The sequence below is a fragment of the Terrapene carolina genome, unplaced genomic scaffold (genome assembly GCF_002925995.2).
Source record: "Terrapene carolina triunguis isolate 2854851 unplaced genomic scaffold, T_m_triunguis-2.0 Scaffold42, whole genome shotgun sequence".
In the NCBI taxonomy this organism is placed as follows: domain Eukaryota; kingdom Metazoa; phylum Chordata; order Testudines; family Emydidae; genus Terrapene; species Terrapene triunguis.
This window is the reverse complement of record NW_020664393.1, coordinates 42,619,626-42,643,790: the sequence shown is the minus strand read 5'-3', so window position 1 is coordinate 42,643,790 and position 24,165 is coordinate 42,619,626. Positions and strand designations below refer to the sequence as shown.

The 24,165-nt window shown below is 45.3% G+C and overlaps 2 protein-coding genes and 1 long non-coding RNA gene across 4 annotated transcripts in view; 1 reads left to right on the top strand and 2 right to left on the bottom strand.

Annotated features, from left to right (window-relative positions):
* LOC113405084 (glutathione S-transferase 3-like) overlaps nucleotides 1-11,405 on the bottom strand; it is a 15,710-nt gene extending 4,305 nt beyond the window's left edge. The window contains exons 1-6 of the mRNA XM_026655004.2: nucleotides 11,254-11,405; nucleotides 8,658-8,756; nucleotides 5,153-5,207; nucleotides 3,833-3,965; nucleotides 2,788-2,929; nucleotides 1,993-2,124 (exon numbers count right to left, since the gene is read on the bottom strand). Of these exons, the coding sequence (XP_026510789.1) occupies nucleotides 1,993-2,124; nucleotides 2,788-2,929; nucleotides 3,833-3,965; nucleotides 5,153-5,207; nucleotides 8,658-8,744 (549 nt within the window). The 5' untranslated portion in view covers nucleotides 8,745-8,756; nucleotides 11,254-11,405. The remainder of the gene's footprint in view (nucleotides 1-1,992; nucleotides 2,125-2,787; nucleotides 2,930-3,832; nucleotides 3,966-5,152; nucleotides 5,208-8,657; nucleotides 8,757-11,253) is intronic.
* On the top strand, nucleotides 10,798-17,358 carry LOC112123896. The gene is made up of 4 exons (XR_002909588.2): nucleotides 10,798-11,208; nucleotides 13,528-13,658; nucleotides 16,436-16,510; nucleotides 17,274-17,358. It is a non-coding gene; the product is annotated as an uncharacterized LOC112123896 (long non-coding RNA).
* LOC113405096 (glutathione S-transferase A4-like) overlaps nucleotides 13,371-24,165 on the bottom strand; it is a 17,303-nt gene continuing 6,508 nt past the window's right edge. The window contains exons 2-7 of one of the 2 annotated variants that reach the window (XM_026655015.2): nucleotides 23,519-23,620; nucleotides 23,287-23,338; nucleotides 17,257-17,389; nucleotides 16,426-16,561; nucleotides 14,072-14,203; nucleotides 13,371-13,686 (exon numbers count right to left, since the gene is read on the bottom strand). In XM_026655015.2, coding sequence (XP_026510800.1) covers nucleotides 13,561-13,686; nucleotides 14,072-14,203; nucleotides 16,426-16,561; nucleotides 17,257-17,389; nucleotides 23,287-23,338; nucleotides 23,519-23,605 — 666 coding nt within the window. In that variant the 5' untranslated portion in view covers nucleotides 23,606-23,620 and the 3' untranslated portion in view covers nucleotides 13,371-13,560. Of the gene's footprint in view, nucleotides 13,687-14,071; nucleotides 14,204-16,425; nucleotides 16,562-17,256; nucleotides 17,390-23,286; nucleotides 23,339-23,518; nucleotides 23,626-24,165 lie in introns of both variants that reach the window. The other variant, XM_026655012.2, reaches the window with a different exon arrangement.

Below are 24,165 nucleotides of genomic sequence, written 5' to 3'. Positions count from 1 at the left end.
CCCTAAGTGGCCCCCTCAAGGATTGAACTCACAACCCTGGGTTTAGCAGGCCAATGCTCAAACCACTGAGCTATCCCTTTCCCCCTCAGCTCAATATTCTCAGGGACTCCAGGGCTCAAAAGAGCTGAACCGCCATGTGCTAGTGCTCTTTGTGCTTAGAAGCTGGATCTGAGAGGTCAATGGGAACCACTAGGAGCACTGCTGTGGGGATGTGGAGGTTAGAAGTTGCTGAAGGTCCCAGTAGCCAGCATTATCTAGGGGCTGAAGGGCATGTCTGGTTCCCAAATTACGGGCCCCAAGGGCCTGCTGGCCTAGAAAAGCATGTTTTGTAGAAGAGATTCTGGCTCAGGATAGCATCCATGACTTGCCTCTGCATCTCTCTGTCTTTTTCCATGCTCTCCTTCACCATGGTGATGCTGGCCTTGGCCACTGCTACAATCTCTTGGGAGAGCTGCATTTCTTTCTTCCTCTGCGTCCTTATGTACAGCCTCCACCTCTCAGCCAGCCTGGTTTCCCCTGTGACTCTGTCATGAGTTCTGCAAATGTCTCATCCCAAATCTTTCTTTTTGGTCCCTTCAGGTTGATCAGCCTCTCAGCAGTACATAGAGGCCCTGTCCTTAATAGTCTGGCTGTTGCAGGTGGGAGCAGGGGGAAAAACCCCATCACTTATTATTCATATCCCAGACAAGTCATGATAGCTTTTTTTAGTATGTATATGTGACCTTGCTTCCTTGAGCTGACCTTGCTTCCCATCTCTGAGCTTCCCCCCAAGAATGAGAAGTGGTCTGTGTATACAAAGGGTGCTGGGTGTATTTGGATTTCAGTCTACTGTATCTGCTTTCATGCTGTTCGGTTGGGTGGTGTGGTATGGTTGGCGTATGTTCTGGGTTTGTTTTTGAAGACGGTTATGGGAGGCAAGCTAGACAGTAATCCTCTCTACATCCCTCTTAGGTGGTCCTTATTCTTGATGATGTTATGCCGAGGCTGGTGAGTAGGAGGCAAAGAATGGTCTTATTCCAAAAAGCAAAGAGCAGAAGCGAGATTCCTGGTGAATAAATATACAGTTTTAGTCCCCCCCAGAAGTGGTGCAGAAGTGGAAGGGGCTTGCAAACTATACCAGGAGGCACAGGTGTTTGGCTATTCCCTATAATGTGCAAAACAAAATTGAGCTATTTCTTAGTCTTAATTTGTACTATATTTCCCTTACAGGCATGGAGAAAGTGCAGAGAAAAATAGATAGGTTCCTACAATGATTTTCAGCTACAATGAGTATTACAGGGCATTTGTACCTCAGTGGGGAGCAGCATCACTTGTGCCTTGACCAGGTGTGCTGTGTGCACTTATACCTCATGTAAAGTACGAAAAATAACCAAATTTCTCTTCCTGTAAGCATTGGCTCAATCACTACACAGACCTAGAGGTCTTGGAAGCACATGGGAGTCAGCAGTCAGATCCAATCACAACAGACTGGTGTTCATCCAAAGAGTGGGTCTCAGCCAGGTTGTGATGCTGATGCTCAACGAGATGAACACAGGACTTATCCAAGGACACAGTGAGTCAGTGGTAGATTTGGGAATAGACACAAGATCTTCTGAATCTGATGCCCATGCATCTTTGTAGGGAGATAGAAGGGGCTTAGGATAGTATACCGTGTACTTGGGTGCACACTGTAATCTGTGAGGGGACTGATATCTGGGGTGAGGGCAGGCATACTGCTTAAAGCGTAGGTAACTGCATTCTTGGTTATGGTGGAGATAAGTTACCAGGGCGCAATTCAGAACTGCCAGGCCAGGGATCAGACCTCATTGCCTCTTACAAGCAGCACTGCTGAGTTTAATATTGCATTACAATTTGTGAAATGTGTGTAAATTATTGTGCTAAATAAATAGCCATATTAAAACTGAAAGCATGGCATATCACTGCTCAACGGGCATCTTGGGAAGTCTGTGAGTGTGTGTCATATTACTTGTTGATCTGCCCACCTAAAATTACCTGTAATAGAGGAAATTCTGAGAGAGCAGTGGGCTCATACTCTTCAATCATTAAAATGGATTCAAGTACTTGTACGTCTGCCCTGCTGAGCTGGTTGCCAACAAGAAAATCTTGTCCATGATCTTTTAAAACCTATATATGAGAAAAAAATATATATATTTTTGGGCACAAATAGGCCACACACTGGAAAAATAGAAACCACTAAGCAGTCTGACATTTTCAAAGCAAATTCATTTAACATCTGTTTCATTTGGGAAAATTATATATATAAACCAGGACAGCAAAACTACCATACTAGTGGCATTGAGTGAGAAAATCCATCAGTCTTTATATGGGTCCCTTTTCCACAAAAAGATCCATATGAATGAGCTACTGCATTCGTGCAGAGCCCCACTGAAACCAACATCTGACTGAAGCCAACGGGACTATGTGCAGGAATAGGGGTCCATCCATACAGACCCAGTTTCAAGACTGGGGCCCAAGTCATCATGCAAAAGAAAAGGCACCTCACTCTTTCATGAGACAGAACAGTCATATGAATATACATGGCTGATGACAGGTGGAAGACAACAAAGCCATTGCAATTGCTTTTTGTCCTCCTTTCCTCCTCTTTATTCAATGGTTTATGGCCCCATTTTACAGATGGGGAAACATCAGCAGAGAGAGATGCCTAAGAGAACACTTGATTTTTTAAAAAAAAATAGGATCTAATGTAAAAAACAAAAACTCACTTACATCCCCCCCTCCTTCCCACCCTCTGTCCAACTATTGCAATGTTCTGTAGTTGCCATATACCTTCTCATACACTGGGAAGTATCTGTTGGTTGCCCTCTGAATCATTAAGGCAAAATTCTTCTCCTTTTCCTCAGGAGATGAGAAAGGGTAAAGCATGATAATTTCATTCAGGTCCATTGTTCCTTCAACATACATATCAATCCTGCCATAAAAATGATAATTGAAGAAATGTCAATGATTAATTTACTAAGTCATTCTACTGCATGATGCTACAATGCCTGTATCATAAGGCCATACCCAAGCAGCAGAGCATCTGTCACCTGGGGAGTGAATCTCTGCCTGCAAGGGGGTGGGGGAGGAATGGCAAAGCTCAGATTTTTGAATGAGCTTTCCCAAACTAAATAGTTTTTTAAAAAATGTGGGGAAAGGGAGAGAGAGATTCTGAAGGTTGAATATCCTTGTTTAAAAGAATAATTACAAAACCTGCCCCAATACAGCAGTAATGAGCTCAAAAAAACCCAAACAAAAACTGGTGGATAGAGGCTACAGCCCCAGGCCTGCCACTCATTGTGTGTGAGTGCACTAGTTCATCTTCTTGGAGCTCATGAAGTAAATGGAGCCCTGCCTGGGCTCAGAAGTCTGCCCACAGGTCCTGATCCTGCAATCCATTACACATCTCAGAAAATCACTTCAGTTTGGAATAAATTTGTACATAGCTGCTCTAACTTTCCTATCGTCATTTTGGAAATGGCTGGAAGGGGATGTGACAGGTCTCCTCTGAACAGGCACATAATAACAGAAACGGTTCACTTTAGAGGAGGGAGTAAAAGTTATTTGTATATTGATAGACTTTCCAGAGGAATGGCAAGTTAGATGGTCCAGTTCAGAAAAGATCCTATCAGAAATCAGCCTGCATCTAAAGACTAAATCAAATATATAAAAAAGATAATTGGAAGGATGATTTCATTTCCATAGAAATGAGAGAGTCCTCATTTTTGTTAATTTGAATACAAAGCTTTCATTTCATTTTCAAATAAGTATTTTTCATTTTATCTAAAGCAGCTTTTAAAACAATACTATGGTACAGTCTGTTACAGTACAGTACAGTGCTCTCTCCTTCAGGTCTTTCCCATAGAGGTTGTGTTTCCCTGCTATGTAGTTGAGAATGGCTCTAGTCTGCACCATCTTCATCCCGTCAATTTCTACCATGGGCACTTGTTGAAACAGCAGGGATCCATCTTTGGAAAGGAAAAGAAATTGAGTCATTTAGTTCCTGTAAATTGTCTGATCATTGCCCTCGGATTGAGATAAATGACATTTCTTCAGCTGCCACTTAGACCATTGTCTTGGAGTGTATTGATCCCTGAACCTAAAATTCTACAGAATTTTTCACAGACCCATAAAATGCATGCCAGTGCTAGCTTTTGCATTTGACTCTATCAGAAAAGCATCAGTAAGGGATATAAACACCTGTGCAGCCACACAGCTACCAACCAGCAGCATGTCTGGAAATTGAGATACTTAACTTATTTTTTCTGAAGTCAACTTCCACATACTCTAAGTAAACTGCTTCCAAATCAAAGCTTCTTTTTTGTGACAGAAGAGTAGGAATGTCATGTTGTAAAATGCACATTTTTCAACCTAATCACTCCCTTGCAGAGCTTAACCTATAACTATCCCCTAACTCTCTTTTAGAGATTCACCAGAAGAGATGCAGATGTGATTCGGTTAACTGTGGGGCCCCCATCAAGTTATAAGGAGACCTATATATTTATATATACATTTAATATAAGATAGAGGTGTCCTACAAAACATAGAACATTATGTTGTGAGAGTGCCACTAAATAATGACACTTTGCAATGTGACAGTGCTATACTATTGTGTCTATAGCAGTGGTGGGCAACCTGCTGCACGCAGCCCGTCAGGGTAATCCACTGGCAGGCCGCCAGACAGTTTGTTTACATTTGCATGGCTGCCCGCAGCTCCCAGTGGCCACGGTTCGCTGTTCCCGGCCAACAGGAGCTGCGGGAAGTGACGTGGGCCGCAGGGTCGTGCTGACCGCAGCTTCCCGCAGCTCCCATTGGCCGGGAACAGCGAACCGCAGCCACTGGGAGCTGTGGGCGGCCATGCAAATGTAAACAAACTGTCTGGTGGCCTGCCAGTGGATTACCCTGACAGGCTGCATGCGGTCTGCAGGCCGCAGGTTACCCACCGCTGGTCTATAGTATATCTGTGCTGCTTATTTCAGCCCTTAAAACCAGCTCTGGTTTTGGATATGTAGATCCACACTTTTGCAGGAGAGCAAAATAGTAGTGGATCAAATGTGAGACACAGAAGCTGCTTGTCAGCCCTTCCAACTCCAACTATATGACTCCAGAGAGCAGAACCTAAGGGGAGAATTTAGCTGTTATTCTGCAGGCTTACCCTGAAGTAACTTTTCATATTGTTTTCTTGTTTCCAAATATTCAGCTTCTTCAAACTGGAAAACAAAGGGACAAGAGGAACTAGATAGCTATATCTCAGAAATCATAAGTGAAGATTTTAGTTAGGGGATATTTGCTTAATAGCTTCTCATAAAGGGGTTAATATAGGAGACACATCCCAAAATATCCAACGTGAGAAGAGAAGGATCTAATGAGGCAGTGAATGACCTAAATAAAAGTTTGTGCTGCTATTACTCTGTACCCCACCTGATCTCATCAGGTTCATTACCTCAAACTCAAAGATGGCTAAGATCCCCTTGGAAGCACAGAACAATTCATGGGAGTCAGGGATCATCAGAATGTTTGAAACTGTCAGTACAATCCCTGCGGTTATTCTGTGCAGCTAAACACCTTAGGGGTCTGGTTAGCATAAAAACTGATGGCAAGTGGTATCAGTGTTTTAGCAGCAGCCATCTAAGCTTCTTTTCTGTTATCATGTTTAACAGACAGACGAACATAATTCTGTGTAAGAATTTTTCACAAGCTTACTTGGAAACTAATATCTGCTAACATCCAGTTATGTAAGCCTTGCTGGGTGCTGTTAGCACAGTGACTAAGGAGAAAGTGTGGAAAGCAGAATGTACACTAAACTACTCCTAGAGGAATTCTGCACCAAAAAATTAAAAATTCTGTGCACAATATTTTAAAATTCAGCATATTTTGTCAAAATAATGCAATATAATCACTCTGGTTTCAATTATTTTGGTAATTAATTTAAACTACAATACAATGGATGAAGAATGGGAGTAGGGAGCATTGGAGGAAATCCCCAACCCCCCTTTCCTAATAGTAATGTAGCTAGGTTTGACCCTTTATTTCTAGTTATTAGTCAACTAATATATGCCGCCATATACTCAGTGTTACATCATAGGCAACTGAAGAGAAAGTGAGGGCTGGGGAATCAAACTCACAATTTATATTGGCTACTGACCATCTCCAGAAAGATTTGATAGGAAAGTTTTTCAGTCCAAAAATTTAGACCAGTTTTAATCACTAAAGCACCATAAGCATTTATAAGGCCATACTGTCCTTTACACCGCTTTGGGAATGTAAAGGGGCCTTAAAACTTTTACACCTGTTTTATACTTGTGGAAGAATTCACAAAGACAATGGGAGCAATTCACTAAGCAGGCAGGCTGCTACATTCTGCTCTGCCTGAGGGGACAGAGCCTGCCCCATGCCTACCTCCTCAGAAACATCCCGAAGCCCTGCCCCTCCACGCCGAATGTGCTGCAATAGCGTGCGAGAGGGCCAGAGTGTCTCTCTCTCTCACACACATGGCTGGCCAGTGGTGATTTACGTCTAAACCGGCTGTTCTGGGCACCCAAACCAACCTGCCTGCGCTGCTGGGGAGGGGCACGTGACCACTCTTGCGGCTTCCCTTTGCTTCCCCATCAGAAGTCATTTTTCTGCGGGGAAGCAAAGAAATCTGTGGGAGACATGAATTCTACGCACGCGCAGTGGCACAAAATTCCCCCAGGAGTACTAAGCCCTGGGTTTTTCCTGCCTTATGGGACAAATATGACCTTGTAACTAGGGCCCAGGAATAAGAGTTGGGAGATCTGGATTCTACTGGCTCTGGCAGAAACATCCTGTATGATCTCAGGCAAGTGATTAGGAAATAGTGATACAGGGTATATCTACACTGCAAAAAATCCCTCTGTCAGTGAGTCTCAGAGCTCAGGTCAACTGTCTCAGGCTCGTGGAGCTCACGCTACAGGGCTTAATATAGCAGTGTAGACATTCCTGCTTGGGCTGTAACCTTGGGCTCTGAAACTTGGCGAGGGGGGAGGGTCTTGGAGCCCAGACTCCACCCTGAGCCTGAATGTCTACGCTGCTATTTTTAGTCCCCTAGCACGAGCCCTTCAAGCCTGAGTCATTTACCTGGGCTCTGAGACTTCCTGCCATGGGTCTCGTTTTTGCTGTGTATACATACCCAATGATGCCTGCCTACCAACCTGACTGTTCTGGGAGTCTGGATTTGCTGATGTTTGTGAAGCACTTTGAGATCCTTGGGTGGAGGCAAGGCCGGTGCAACCACTAGGCAAACTAAGCGGCTGCCTAGGGTGCCAAGTGGTTGGTGGGTGGACAAAAGCGCGCTCCGGGGCAGGGGTGGAGTGGATGTGAGCTGGGGCGGGGGGGGGGGCGCGCGGGGGGGGCCGCCCGCCGCCAGGTAGGGGGGGGGAGGCAGCACACAGGGGACCCACTTCCCGCCCCAGCTCATCTCTGCTCCACCTCCTCCCCTGAGCACGCCGCCCCGCTCTGCTTCTCTCCCTCCCACGCTTGCCGCGCCAAACAGCTGGTTGGCGCCGCAAGCCTGGGAGGCAGGAGAAGTGGAGCAGCGACGGCGAGCTCGGGGAGGGGGCGGAGCAGAGGTGAGCTGGGGTGGGAAGCTGCCGCACGCTCCCCGGGCCGGGGGGGGGGCGCCTCAGGGCTCGGGGAGGGGGCAGAGCAGAGGTGAGCTGGGCTGGGGACCTGCCGCACGGCTCCCCGGGACAGCGAGGAGCTGCCACGGGGGGGGGGGGGGGCCCCAGGGGGGGGGGGGGGGGCGGCCGCGGGGGGGCACCTCAGGGCGGGGGGGGGGGCGGGGAGCTGCCGCAGGGCTCAGGGAGGGCACAAGGTGGAAGTTTCACCTAGGGTGCAAAACATCCTTGCACCAGTCCTGGGTGGAGGGTGCTCTAGAACAGGGGTTCCCAAACTTTTTCCCTGAGGCCCACTTGTACAGCTGCAATATGTACTGTGGCCCACTATTAACATGCGACTGTCAGGGAGAGAGACCCCGTGAGAGGTGTGTGCCTTCTTCAGCAGCCTTCTGAGTGCCTTGAGCTGGTCACCTGGCACCCCCTGCCCAGGTACAAGGGAAGGGCTCGCAGGCTGCCAGTGCTGGGCAGAGGCAGGCACTCGGGTCAGGCCCAGCCGTTACCTTCATGGTGTCAATCACAGCATTGTCCAGGCAGAAACAGAGCGGCACCGCTGAGCCCCAGATTGCGGGAATGGCCACAAATCCTCCAGCCTCCTCCAGTCACCCTGGAAGCTGCCGCCTCTTGGGGCCAGTCCCTTCTCCTCACCCTCCACCCACCAGCTTCGCTTCGCCCTTTGCCACCTGCCAGGGGCACTGGGCTTCTCCAGCCCTGGGAGGGGGTCATCGCCAGCTGCCACTCCACCAATGTATACAGTTTGGGGGGCAACGCCACCCCCCCATACCCTTCCATCTCCAGCCATGCCAGTCCACCTGAGACTGTGTCACAGCCCACCTTTGGGCTTCAGCCCACAGTTTGGGAACCTCTGGTATAGAAGTCTTATTCTGTGTACCTAGGGGCACATGATCACTCATGTCCTGCTGGGTTCGGAACTGTGGATTGAGCTTCAGTGAGTTAAAACTTGGAAAAATCTTTTCAATCAAACAATCTTTATGAGATATCTTAATTAATACGTTATGAACAAACCTCAACCCCAGCTGTTGCCAACAGCCATCTTATCGTTTCCATTCGGCCTCTTCCATTAAAGTAGTAAAGCTTGGGTTTTGTAGCCATGATTTGGATTTCCTGACAAGGAAAGCAAGGAAAAACATTTTTCACAGTTGTAAAAAAAATTTTCAGTTGTCCATAGATCAAAGCAGAACTTTTTTATGTGAATTTGTTTTGGGAGAATGTTAGAGGTTGTGAGCTTATATTTAAAATATACCGATACTGCCTTATACAGCATACCCAAAAATCACCTCTGTGGCTTAATGAATATTATGGCAAGGGGGGAAAAATGATGTGCAGAAGGGAGTCTGATTCTGGCTTAATGTGCACTGCTTGGAAGATGCCAAATTAGTCCTACCTGCTTGCAGAAGTAAAGCCTAATGCCAATGTTTTCAAACTTACGTGCGTAAGAGTAGATACCCAAATAAACACCCTGTTGTTTTTTTCAACTAGAGCTGCCAGTGCTCAGAAACTTTGAACTATCAGCTAGCATATTATTGCCCGTACATTCCTATGCGTCACATCATTTTTGACACACATAGTAACAAATCATGTAGATACTAGTAGCAGAATATTCTTCCAGTAACTATGCAATATAAAAATCATATCACTGACTGTAAACCAAGGCACCTATTTATTAATTGTAGCTGGGGTATGGAAGAGGAGGGGTCGCAAAAGCAAACAAACAATCTCCTCCCTTTCCTTTTAAGATACTCTCTAGCTGTTCATTTAGTTTAGGCATTGAAGGGTTATTATTTCCTGTCTCTTAAAGTTTTCCAAATGCTGAAAGTGGGTTACGTAGAAATGGGCCAGACTCGTTTTAAATAGAGCTGCGCTCTAATATGGCCTCCTCACTGTATCTTTGCCAACAGTTGTTTTCTTTGACAAGATTTCAGTGACAAAAATGAAGTCTTAATGTAAGGGGACTGTTGCCTCCTTACTAACATTCAGTGGGGGTGTTTTGGTTGGCTAGCTCCCAGCACTAAAAGGGGAAGGGTCGATGGGAAATCAGGAGCCTGAGACTGACGGTCCCCGGGAACAATGGGGAGAGGCCAATGCTCCAGATCAGCCTGATTGACAGGGCGGGCAGGCTAATCAGGGAGTCAGGAGGGGTCCCATTCTCCATGTGAACTGGAATGGCCTGAGTAAGACAGAGTGGGGCCGAGCTAAGGAGAGAGCAGGGGCCCGAGCTAAGTTGCTGGAAGCAGAGCTGCAGCCACAAAGCCAGAGCACACCCCAGAGAGAGCACACCTGTCCTGGGAGCAGAGCTGCAGCAACCAGAGCCAGAGAAGCAGCCCAGGGAGCTGAAGGCAGAGCAGCAGCCGTGCTGAGGCAGAGTGGAGCTGGAGCGGTCCGGAGCTGGGTGCGGTGAGCAGCTGGGGAGAGGAGGGGGACCCTGGGCAGTGGGCCCAGCACAGGGAGACGCCTCAGCCAAGAGGCTCTGCAGGCCAGACTTGGGGGGATCGTAACCCCGACAGGGCAGGGGCAATGCTGGGAAGAAGGGTCCTGCCACCTAGAGCCTGAGAGCATGTGGCCACTGTCAGAGCAAGTGTCCAACCAGCAGCGTCTCTGCAGCACAGCCAGGGCCTGAGAAGGAGCCTGGGACCTACAAGGAACAGACTGTGAACTGCCCTGACATTCCAGAGACACTGTTTGTGATGTTCCCTGCCACAGAGCGGGGTGACGTGTTTTCCTTTAACTTTTCCCATTTTTCCTTATTTTTTTTTAAATTAATTGTTAATTAAACAACTTGTATTTGCTTTAAATTGTATGAAATGATCAGTGGGTCAGGGAGGTGCCCAGTGCAGAGAGAGTACCCCGGAGTGGGGACACCCTAGCCCCTGTCCTGGGTGACCACAGCAGGGTTGGGGGTCGAGACCCCCAGGAATCCTGGGCCCAGCCTTGTAGGGGTTTACGAGGACTCTGCCAGACAGGAGAGTGGAAGGGGAGTCCTCAAGGGCAGGGAGGCCTCTAGGTAAAGGAAGTGGGAGCGAGGACTCAGATCCTTTCGCTAGCCCACTTCACCGGGGTAGTGCAGAAGCCAGGAAAGTTCCCCACAATAGCGGGACCATTCCCCCGCTTACATTAATAAAGCAGTTCTGCAGCATTCGGTGAAAATGGCAAGTGGTTTCCTCTGACCAACACCCAGGAGTCAGGGAGCAGAGGGGGAGGGGATTTTTATTTTTGTAGATCTGATCGCTGTAGCTAGCTTTTACTGCTGTCTGTCTGTCAGTCTCACACATTCTGCCTGATGCACTCAGAGAAAGCAGACCCTCAGTTCCTGGCTTCCCCTCCAGTTCACTCTCACTTGCTCATCTCTTGTCTCCCCATTTGCTCTGTCCTCGCTCAGCAAACTAAACGCTGCCTCCCTTCTCTGAGATTCCTTCCTGCTTTCCCCTCCCCACTTCCAACCCTTGGACTTTCTTCCCTTCCCAAGGAGGCTCTGAGCAATCAGACTGCGAGCAATCAGACTGCCTTTGCTGCAAGTAAAGAAATTAGCACAACCTGCTGCTCCATTCATGCCCAACAGGTTAGAATTTAAGGAAAATGCCTGCATGTACCCCTCAGTACAAACCTGTTCCAACTTGTGGCTCTCTCAGCTGTTTTCCTTCTTAAACGAAATATGCTTTCAAGTTATGAGATTGTAGCTCCACCTCCTGACTCCATAGAGCTTTACGTAGGTCAGTATGCAGAACCAGGAAACCCCGGTGGCAGCTGGGTATTCTGCAAGCCTGCGGGGGCTGGAACAGTTTCAGTCCCATTGGGAATCCTCCAGTGGTAGTAGGAGGCACTGCACTCTGAGGTGCATCAGCCCCAGTGCAGCTCACTTACTGTATTGCCAGCTCAGGTGATTTTTATAATGAGTCTCATGATATTTGGTATTTGTCTTAAAGCCCCAGCTCTGCAGTCAGGTAATTATGTGAGAGTCTCAGCTTTCATTTACAAAATCCAAGAAAACAGAAAACAAAACAAGCCCCCCCCCACCCCCGCCAACCAAACCAACTAAACAATGGTAAGTTTCCTCATGGGTGTAGAAAAAAGCTTGAGAAGATGAACCCATGCCAGGATGGCCTGCTGTGCTGTAGAAGTATTCACCCGGAGTGGGGCTCTCCCTCTGCTGCCCTCCCTCAGAAGTTCTGCCGGTTAGGAAAAGCTTTAATTCCACCGAGGGTTCCACAGAAGTGTCAGGAGATGGGCTAAATCAGAACATCCCATGCTGCCTACATTTGGGGCTACCCTGACCCCGTGTGCCCTGGGTGAAGGCTGCTGCTTTGCACTGCCACTACCTCTTCCCCCCTCCTTGGATTGTATGTCCCCAGGAAGGCACTACAGCCTGGTCAATGCTTTCAGAAGCTGCTTGTCACAGCATAAGCTGGCCCTTCAAGGAGACTGGGGCTCAGCGGCACCTGTGCCAGACTTCGCTCCCTTCCCCAGAGGGAGGAGATGAATGAGGTTGTGTCACAAACGGCCAGGTGACTAAGAGCAGACCTGCTTGGAAAATTAGACCAGCCTCTTAGTTGTTAGTTCAGAAATGGGGAGCCTGGAGTCAGGAGAGCCCTGCAGGAAGAAGCATCCCCTAGGGTAGAACAGAGCCGTGGTGGGCAGGGGAGGCCTGCCAGCACTGAAGCACAGCCCCAGGCAGTGGAGGGAGGCTGTGGGTACCTTGTTTCAAGAGAGAAGAAGTTTGAGCCAGGCTAGGAAAGACCAGAGGGAAAGCACTTCAGTGTAGATACCAACTATGCTGACGGGAGGGATTCTCCCATCAGCGTAGGTAATCTACCTCCCCAAGAGACGATAGCTAGGGCAGTGGAAGAATTCTTCTATTGACCTAGCGCTGCTACACGGGGACTTAAGTTGGCTTAACTATGCTGCTCAGGGGGGTGGGTTTTTCATATCCCTGACTGAAGTAGTTAAAGCAACATAATTTTCTAGTGGAGACCAAGACTAAGGTGGGACACTTTTGTTTTGTGTTTGTTTGGACTTTGATACTCCAGGAGAGCTGTACTTTTGTGAATAGGCCTGGTCTACACTAGAAAATGAAGTCAACTTAACTATGTTGCTCAGGGGTGTGAAAAATCCACACCCCTGAGCAGCGTAGTTAAGACAACTTTACCCGCAGTCTAGACAGCGCTGATGGAAGAATCCTTCCCTTGACCTAGCTACCGTCTCTCGGGAAGGTGGGGTGCAGGGTGCAGAACCCCTCCTGTTGACGTATGTAGTGTTTACACCAAAACACTACGGTGGCGCAGCTGTTCTGCTGTAGCATTTTAAGTGTAGACAACCCCTTCCTTCAGCAACGGGACTATGCTGAAGGCCATAAGAATCTTTGAGGATTAGAAGAAACTGAGGCAGGGTGACTCCAGTGCCACACAATGCCCGGGGTGTCATACTCTGAGACTGTACCCTGCAACCACTGTAAAGCAAAGATGTTTCTGGCCCATTATTGGTTAATAGTTCATCTATAAATAAGTTCAGAACAGTGTGTGTAGTACATACCGTACTAGAAAGTTACAAGTCAATGTCTTTAAGGGGTCATAACTCATGGGAATTTCTTTCCTGCTCCAGAGTTGAGGTTTTAACACCTATTTGCATCTAGAGATAAGCTGCTTCTTATTATTATTTATATTCTGATAGTGGCAACAGTGTGACAGCTTCCTTCCAAATGCAGAGGAAGATGCAGACACTATCCCAAATAATCTTTTGTTTTCATATTTTATCAAGGACTTGACACTCATTAAAACAAATCACTCAAACAGCAAGAGTAATTAGATACTATTTTCTGTCATTGGAATGTCATTGCTTTTAATTATGGTAGTGCTGATCATCTAAACTGGCCTGTTCTTTTTAGATTTTGATGACCTCTCTGAATGGAACCTGGCATTTAATCTTTTTTGAAAATTTCAATCACTGTCGCCACATATTGGTCATCAGGTGGGGGCTTCCTCTGGCTGCCAGGCTGTAGGAATTTCTTAATTGTAGGTATGTTGCTTATTCTTGCTTTAAAAGCCTGAAATGAGAAACAACAGAAGCCCTAAGAGTAAGGAAACAACATCCAACTACTTCATAAATAAAAACTTCACACATTAGTTTTGAAGAAACAGAGCTCATTAGAAGAGCTTAAATCGCCTTAATTACACAGACTTCTACTGTTATTATTACTTAACATTTACATAATGGTAGCACTTAGAGGCCAACCAGATCAACACCCCATTGTGCTTGGTGCTGTACAAACATACAGAAAATTACTGCTCATGCTCCAAAGAGCTTACTGTTGATTTACACCGTTTTAATGAGATCAGAATCAGCCCAGGAACTCATGTTAAATGAGCAACTTGAAGTCTTTGTTCTGCACAATTCTATAGTTGCTGGTTGAGCTTTAGTAACAGAATTACCTGTAACACAGGGAACTTGGAAAGCACAGTGGGCTCTTTCTCCTCTACCATTAAAATGGCTTCAAGCAGCTGTACATCTGCCCAGCTGAATCGGTTGCCAACAAGAAACTCTTGCCCGTGTTGTTTCAGAACCTACAGAATACAAGGGAACATAAATGTTATGGGTATGAAAGAGACATATACACTGGATAAATACTGACAACTGAGCTCAGTGTGATACTTTCAAAGTATAGCAAGGTCATGGTCTGTGTAACAATCTTGTATGAAGCATCTGGGTGGGATTTTCAAAAGCACTTACGTGATTCATTAGCACCTGTGCTCCTCAATCACTCAAGTGCTTTGGCAAATCCCACTCTCTGAATACAACACTAGTATTAATAGCTGCAATAGAAGAAGTCTGAATTCTTGTACCTAAGTACAAGAAGTATATAGATGAGACTTTCCAGGTCACAGTAAATAAATTAAATAAATTAATGGAGATATCCCATCTCCTAGAACTGGAAGGGACCTTGAAAGGTCATCAAGTCCAGCCCCCTGCCTTCACTAGCAGGACTAAGTACTAATTTTGCCCTAGATCCCTAAGTGGCCCCCTCAAGGATTGAACTCACAACCCTGGGTTTAGCAGGCCAATGTTCAAACCACTGAGCTACCCCTCCCCCAGTAGAATGGTTCCACCCCTAGTCCAACAGCCTTTGTGCTTTTGAGGAGGACGAAAGTCTCGGGGAAGGACAACATCAAGCTGCAGCGAGGGAAATGATCCCATAGTTGGGATCTTTCTTCCAGATGATGTCATGGTGTTCTCTCACACTGAGGATACCCCTCTGGGGGAGGGGACCCCAGTTATTAGGAAGAAACAGGTATTAGTAATGTGGGACTTGATTATCATAAATATAGATATTTGGGGTTATGGTGACTGGGAGAACTGCATCGTGAATTGCAAAGGTTGCAGACATCTCAAGACATCTAGATAGATTTATGTGCAGTGCTGGGGAGGAGATGGTGGTTGTGGTACATGTAGGTACCAGTGACATAGAGAAAGGTAGAAGAGAGGTCCTGGAGGCCAAATTTAGGCTGCTAGATAAGAGATTGAAGTCTAGGACGTCCATGGTAGCATTATCTGAAATGCTCCAGTTCTACACACAGGGTCAGTTAAACAGGCAGAACTGCAGTGTCTCAATGCATGGATGAGACAGTGGTGTTCAGATGAGGGACTTGGGTTTATTAGAACCTGGGGGACCTTTTGGGAAAGGAGGAGCCTATACAGGAAGGATGGGCTCCACCTAAATCAAAATGGAAACAGCTTGCTGGCATATGACATTAAAAAGGTTATTGAGGAGCTTTTAAACTAAGGGCTGAGGGAAAGCTGACAGGTGTTGAGGAACACATAGTTCAGACAGAGACATACCTTAGGGGAGAATTTATTAAAGGAGTTATTCTATAGCCTAGTAAAGAGGAGAGGACAGAAACTGATAAAGTACAGGTAGGAACTGAAGAGAAACAGTCAAATGAAAAAGAGTCCCATTCAAATACATTGCACGAAGACAGACAACTAAATATTGACAAATTTTATAAGTGCTCATGTGCAAATGCTGAAATCTAAATATTAAGATGGGTGAACTTGAGTGCCTGGTATTAAATGAGGATATTGATATAATAGGCATCACAGAAACTTCATGGAATGATGATAATCAATGGGATTTGGTAATACCAGGGAATGACAGAATAGGTCATGCTGGTGGGGGAGTGGCACCATATGTGAAAGAAAGTATAAAGTAAAAATCTTAAATGACTCACACTGTACCATAGAATCTCTATGGGTAGAAATTCCATGCTTGAATAATAGGACTATAGCAGTAGGAATATACTACTACTAGAAAGGCTACAAAAACAGAAAACTCAACAATAAGGGGGGATTTCAAGTATCCCCATATTGACTGGATACATGTCACCTCAAGATGGGATGCAGAGATAAAATTTCTAGACACCATTAATGACTGCTTCTTGGAGCAGCTACTCCTGCGACTCACAAGGGGAAAGGCAATTCCTGATTTAGTCCTAAGTGGCACACAGGATCTGGTTAAAGAGGTGAATATAGCTGAACCACTAGGTAATAGTGACCATAAAGTACCGGTAATTACATTTCTGAACACTGAGCACTTACAATGACAGATCTACTCCTTTTTTAGACATCTATCTAAAATAGGGGGGGTGATCATTCGATTCCTTTTGTTCAGTTTGGCAACAGAATATTGTTCATTGCAATCAGAAGCATTTGTTCTAGTGCCTATATTGTATGTCTTCATTCAATGATATGTAATGAAATGACTGTAAATTGTTGCCTCACCATCACTTACCTTTTCATAGACTGGGAAATATCTGGTTGTGGCCCTCTCAATGATTAAGGCAAGATTCCTCTCCTTAGGTGGAGTGAAAGCAAAGGTAATGATCATTCCCATGAGATCAGCTGTTCCTTCCACATACATGTCAATTCTGGAGGGAGGGGAGAGAAGAAAGCATGTTCAAATTATTTCAGGTTTTTCTTGCAAATTAGTAAAAGCAATTTTTTATGATCCATTAATGTTTGTATAATCGGCTTTTGTGTTATATGATAGCGCTGTTAAAATTTCACTGTTGCATTCATGCCTTGCTCCCTTTTTAATGACAATGCAGACATGCAAGCAACGTTTTTCTGGTGAGTGGTTCTTCTTATTCATTTATTTTTGCTGTTAAAGTAAACCTATTGCTTATCAAAGATTCTGGGTTAACAGCCCTGGAAGCTCAAGTCCTTTTCATCCACAGAACCAGTGTTGTCAGGTAACGGCAGCAAAACCATTATAGTACTGTATCACAGAACAAGCTATGACTGCTGTGCCTGTAAGAAGTTTCACCCACAGCAAAACTGCAAATACTTGGAATTCTTTACTATTGGTTTTGCAATCCCAATTTACTCAGCAAAACACAATACAAAACAAAAATAAAAACCTACAACACTAAGGGCCTGATCCTTTCAGCATAATTTCAGAAACAATGGTTAAAACCCATCAAGGGCCAAAGAATTTGCCCCTTAGTGCATAACAGCTTTTTCTCACCCTTTCATACTCAACTTACAGTATTACATAAGTGTTAACTGGTAATAATATAGCTATTCATTGTAGTTTATTAAGCAAAAGGGAGTGTTATAGTACAATGCTCTCTCTTTCAGATCCTTCCCATAGAGGTTGTACTTGGCAGCTATGTAGCTGAGAATGGCTCTGGTCTGCACCATCTTCATCCCATCAATTTCCACCAATGGTACTTGGTCAAACAGCAGGGCTCCATCTTTGGAAAGGAAAATACAATAAGTATAATGTAACTTAGCCCGGATCTATACTTAAAAGTTAGGTCAGCATGGCTATTGCACTCAGAGGTGTGAAAACATCACACCCCTGAGCGCCATGACTATGCCAATCTAACCCCTGGGCACACGGGGTCAGGGTAGCCCCAAATGTAGGCAGCACGGGATGTTCTGATTTAGCCCATCTCCTGATGTTTCCATCATCCTAGCTACTGAGATGAAGTTCCTACAGTGACAGAAAAATCCCTTCCATCAGTGTAGGAGGCACCTATACTATGGCGCTACAGCAGCATAATTACAGCACCGTAGCTGTGCCACTGTAGCATCTGTAGTGGCCTCGGTCCCCGTCCCCTCCCCCAACTGTGTTATTATTATAGTGGAGCTGAGAAAAATATCTAAGTCGTTAGTACACTTCTGATTGTATATTAGGAGATCTTCAACGTCTGCCATTATATTAAAACTTCCTGCACTAAAATAATGATGTAGGAAAGAATAAACATATACTAGTTTAAATATTTACTCTGTAGCTAAGACATAGCATAATCAATTGATACATTGCTTTATAAACCTATAGTCAGATATTCCCTCCCCAAAGGGCTTCCAATTTTAATTAAACTATATATGTAGACTATGCTTCAAGGGCTTAGTTCTGCCCCCTCTGAAGTCAATGGCAAAGCTCCCATTGAATTAAAAGATACAGGATTAAGCCCCAAATAGGCATGTGTGCTACTGTACCTACTAAGAGACAGCATTTGCTCTAAGTCCCTTTTATTTGCTTTAGTTGCCTGATTTTAATCCATTAACTTCATTCTTCTTCTCGGTAGAAAAGATTATTTTAACAGGAGTTTGTCTGCTCTGTTTTGCACAAAACCATCAAACTATGTCAGTAGCCTAAAAAAAAAAAAAAGGTACTTCCATTGTTGCGAAGTGTTTAATTTCATAGTGCAATAAAATTGTGTAGAACTGGTTGTCCACATCATCATTTTTTGGTAAACATTTATATAAAGATTGTGTGTCCTCATGACTTTCCAAGAGCAAATGTGACCAGATTAGGGGATAAATAAGCATTTAGCAAAAATGTCCTTTTCTAGCAGAAGCCTTTTCATTGATAAAAAACAAAATTCATTAACAAGTATGCAAGGGCTGGGAGGGAGGGGGGTTACCATCAGAAACATGTACTAAGATAAAAGCTTATTAATGGCTGGATTTTCTAGCCACTCCTTGCAAAGAGTTCCCTGGCAGGTCAGTGCACTGAGCATCAGTAAACTGAAAGAGCGATTTGTTTCTAAGGACTTGTCTACACTTGAAATGCTGCTGCAGCCAGGGCCGGCTCCAGCATTTCTGCCGTCCTAAGCAAAAAAAAAAAAAAAGCCGCGACCGGCGGCGGCCATTGGGGGGGGGAAATGCCGCGACTGGCGGCGGCAGTTCAGCGGCAGGTCCTTCGCTCCTAGAGGGAGCGAGGGACCTGCCGCCCCTGAATTGCCGCAGGTGCCGCCCCTCTCCCTTGGCTGCCCCAAGCACCTGCTTGTTAAGCTGGTGCCTGGAGCTGGCCCTGGCTGCAGCTGCACTATTGTAGCGCTACCTATGCCTATGGGAGGGGTTCTGTAGGTAATCCCGTTGCTGTAGGTAATCCACCTCCCTGAGAAGTGGTAGCCAAGTCAACAGAACAATTTTTCCATCGACCTAGTGCTGTCCACCCCGGGGGTTAGGTCAGCTTAACTGCTTTGATCAAGGGCGTTGATTTTTCACACTCCTGAGCAACGAAGCTGGGTCAACCTAACGGTCGACCAGGCCTTAATAGCAAAAGTAGTAAGGCCATGTCTGCACTACCACATATGTCGGCAAAATTTATGTTGCTCAGGGGTGTAAAAAAAAAACCACACATACCTTGTGCAATTTAAGTTTTGCTAGCATAAGTGGTAGTGTGCACAGCCTTATGTCTGGAGGAGAGCCTCTCCTGCTGACATAGCTACTGTCGCTCGTAGAGGTGGTTTTATTATGTCAACGGGAGAGCTCTCTCCCATTGGCATAGAGCGGCTACACAAGCGATCTTACAGCAGTGCAGCTGCATCAGTATAGTTGTGCCGCTGTAAGATCGCTTGTGTTGACATGGCCTAATTTATCCTTAATAACAAGCTATTAGCTCAAGTGAGATTTGTGATACACAGACAATTGCTGACCCTCCCAGCTTTTACTGGGAAAAGCCATGACTGTCCTTTAAATAACTAGAAGCTACATATAGGCAAACAGGTTTGGTTAAGTACCAGTCTAAATGTTTGCCCAAAATATGAACCAAATGTGGTGCATTAAAAACTGTTAAAATTGTAACACTAATACTTTAAGAGTAAGGGTTTTCCTGGTCTGACCTGCAGGCTACAGCGATCTATAGGGAAGCCTGAGATTAGAGTCAGTTTTGCAGACAGTTAGCTTAGCCCTAGAGTAAGGTGGGGTGAGCTGTGCTTCTTTGTTTTAGGGAGCAGCCTGCTTTGTCTCTTTCTGGTTTGGGGTTCTTATGTGTTATTATTCTGAATTCTAAGAAATAAAGTTATACTGCAACTTGGCAGGAAGAGTATGTTTTTATCAGACTTCTCTGTGTGTTTGCTGTGAACATAATACCAAACCCAAACCCAAACTTTAAGGTTCAATAAAGTTAATTTGAAAAATAATTGACACAAGATATGTCTACACAGTAAAAGAAAACCTACGGCAGCAAGTCTCAGAGCCCAGTCAACTGATTTGAGTTCACAGGGCTCGTGTTGCAGGGCTAAAAAATATCAGTGTAGATGTTCGGGTTTGGGCTGGATCCCAAGCCCCAAGACTCTCCCCCATCACTACGTTTCAGAGCTTGGGCTCGAGCCTGAGAACAAATATCTATACTGCTATGTTTAGCCTGGCAGTGCAGGCTCTGAGACTTGCTCTGCAGGGTATTTTTGCTGTGTAGGAGTACCCCCAGGTGCCTAATCTGTAACTGACAAACCTATTTAAACATACCTTCCGCCCTGGACAAATCCCTACACGCCCAAGCCACTGAAACAACAGCCTGCAGTCAACTGCCATATCACTCAACACTGAACAGCTATACCAAGAAAATAGGATATGCTTAAATATAAACTCTTATTACAAGGTAAATATATGCCTGCTTTCGGGGAGTATAGCAGTTGAGCTCAGTGCATTAAGACAAGAATCATTCTTGCACCGTGGGAAGTTATTGAGACATTCCTTTATGAGCATTCATTTATATTCCAAGTCTTAAATAATACCTACTGTATCAGCCCTCTTTTAATACCAAAGAATACCTCTGTGTTAGTCCTCAGTATAACAAATACATGAGTGACAGGTGGGATCAGAACACTAAACAAGAGGGGACAAATTCAAACCCGTTCTTACTTCCTACAGTGTACAAGATAAAAGCCAAACACACATCCAAGGTTGCAGGAAGGTGGGGAAAAAAATCTTGAGGGAGGAGAAAAAGGGGGCTTTTACCAGTCAGTCCATAACCTGTAAGGAAAGCTCTACGCCAGGCTCCACTTCTTGATTCTGATGACCTACAAATCTCTGTCTCTCATGATGAGCTATCTCCCTTCAACCAATCTAGTAGTGTAGCCTGTCTTTCTGGATTTTTAGTCATCATCTTTAACTCACTGTTTAACAATGGTTAAGCGTTAACAAAATGTTAAACTCAGATGAGCTCTTGATCTTCCTCCACAAGCCCTCCCCATCTCACCATGAACATTGTTACCATTCTCCCAGTCACTTGGGCCAGTAATATGAACTATAATGTGGCCCTCCCACTGGATCCCCATACTCAAGCCATTTCTAATTCTTGCCACTCCTTCTTACACAACATCTCTAAACTCAAGTATCAGAGGGGCAGCCGTGTTAGTCTGTATCTACAACAACAACAAGGAGTCTGGTGGCACCTTAAAGACTAATAGATTTATTTGGGCATAAGCTTTCGTGGGTAAAAACCTCACTTCTTCAGATGCACGAAAGCTTATGCCCAAATAAATCTGTTAGTCTTTAAGCTCCCACCAGACTCCTTGTTATCTCTAAACTCAGTCTTCCCTCTCTGACTATACAACCAAAACTCTTGGCCAAGCTCTCATCTCACATGTTGACTACTGCAACCTTGCTTCCCTTAAGTCTATTCAGAGAGCTTCTGCTCAAATCGTCTGCTTGGCTTATTGCTCTGACCACACCGACCCCCTCTGAATCCCTCTGAACCCCTCCATTGGGTCCCCCTTATCAGATAAGATAAGCTTCTTGTCTTTAAGGCCTTATTTAACTAATGTAGCAACTTATTGTGATGTCAACTCCCATCTAGACTCCACCAGCAATCCTAGCCATTAACACCCACTTATGCAGCTTTGTGTTTCCCCCCCGCACTGACCCTTATGCATGGGGAAAATTCCCTGAAAAAATCGGAATAGCAACTACCTGAGGCTAGGTCTACACTACAGCGGGGTTCCGACCTAAGATACGCAACTTCAGCTACGTGAATACCGTAGCTGAAGTTGCGTATTTTAGGTCGGCTTACCTGGCGGTGAGGACGGGGGAAAGCCGACCGCTGCCGCGCTGCCGCCGACTCCGCTGCCGCCTCTTGCCGAGGTGGATTTCCGGAGTCGACGGCAGAGCGATCAGGGATCGATTTTACCGCGTCCTCACGAGACGCGGTAAGTCGATCCCCGATAGACCGATTGCTACCCGCCGGATCGGCGGGTAGTGAAGACATAGCCTTATCTTCCTTCAAATCCTTCATTAAGACTCGCCTCCACCATGGTGTCTGTGAAACCCAGCCTGCTGATCATGACTAGGCAGGTGACAAATGGACTCCTCCTCTTCCCTGTCTTTCCTTTTCCTTTTCCTACTCCCTTCCTTTCTCCCTGCCCCTAATCCTCAATAAAAGAGCTGCAGTACACGTTCTGTGCATCACAGTTTAGGAAAGATGTGGACAAATTGAAAAGAGTCCAGAGGAGAGCAACAAAAAATTATCAAAGGTTTAGAAAACTTGACCTATAAGGAAAGTTTAAAAAAAAATTGGCATGTTAAGTCTTGTGAAAAGAAGACTGAGCGGGGAGCTGATAACAACCTTCCAATGTGTTATAAAGAGGACTGTGATCAATTATTCTGCATGTCCATTGAAGATAGGACAAGAAGTAATGGGCTTTAATCTGCAAAAAGGGAGATTTAGGTTAAATGTTAGGAAAAAGTTTCTAATTATAAAGGTCTTTACACTCTGAAATAGGCTTCCAAGGGAGGCTGTGGAATCTTTGCCATTGGAGGTTTTTAAGAAAAGATTAGACAAGCACCTGTCAAGGATGGTCTAAGTTTACGTGGTCCTGCCTCAGCACAGCACCTGGGCTAAATGACCTCTTGAGGTCCCTTCCAGCCCAACATTTCTATGATTCTATATACCTAACAAAGCTGGGCCAATTCTTCATCAGATTCATCTGCGTGTATGTTGTCTCTCCAATCCCCTACTCTTCATTTGTTTGTGTATTTAGACTCAAAGCCTCTGAAGGCAGGGATGGCAACACCCAGCACAATGGGCTCCCTACCTGAATTAAGGCCTTTGGATACCCCCATAATATAGATATTTAATAAAAATAATCAGGGGCATGATCCTGGGAGGTGCTGAGCTCCCTCAACATCGACTGGCTCCAGTGGAAGTGAAGGATGATTAGCACTTTGCAGGCGTTACTTGGCACCAGACAGGATTGGGCGGTCAAGGTTAGTGATTTATGAATTGATACATGATGTAAACTGAATTAAATGTGTCCACACAAGGGTTTACACTGGTTTAAGTAAACTCATGTAAAACCCAATTTTAGCTAAACTCATGCCACTTTGGGTGTAGAAAATTCCCGGTCTGCAGTCTTACCTTTTATTAACTTTTGATACTGTTCTCTTGTTTCCAAAAATTCTTCTTCAAACTGCAAAAGGAAAGATGAAATAGATTAGTTACATTATTATATTTCAGGCAGCTTCTTTTAGGAAGCAACTCTGACACAACGAGCCAAAAGGCAGAGTAATACACCAGCATAACAAAATAAATCATGGCTAATCCTGAAAGAGTCCAAACAAGAGCACCCCTTCATAAATTATGGACTAACCTCCACCCCAGCTGCTGCCAACAGCCACCGTACTGATTCCATGCGTCCTCTTCCATTGAAGTAGGTAAGTTTGGGTTTCCGAGACATGCTTCCTTGCTTCTGCTTCCCTGACAAATATCAAGCAAAGGAAAATGTTTCTGAACAAAAATGAGTTTTTGCTACAATGGAATGTTTACAGCACAATGAGGTTTCAGGCCTCTGCTGCTGTCACTGTACACTTTACTCAAGGTATGTCTATACTACAAGCGCTACAGCTATGCTGCAGTAGCGTACACACTTACTAAAGTGACAATTACTGTAGTAAATCCACCCCCTCAAGAGGTGGTAACTAGGTTGACTGAAGAATTCTCAGTGTTTACGCCTTCTGGAATGGTTCCTCCAGGCAAGGTGGGCTTTCTGATGAGTTTCTGTTTGGAAACCTCTGCTCTTAAAAGCATAGTGCACTCTAGGACACAAACAGGGAGGGAGAAAGTGGGGCCTGAGCATGTTTGGTGGTGTTCCTCTCAGGCCCATCCACTCACTCCTGTGGGATAGACCCTCATGAACACCATCAGGGAAACAAAAAAGCCTCACATATTTTTCCTCCCTGAGGATGTACATACTGTTTAAAGGGCGCTCGATCCAAAACTTGACTTAGAAATCATTCA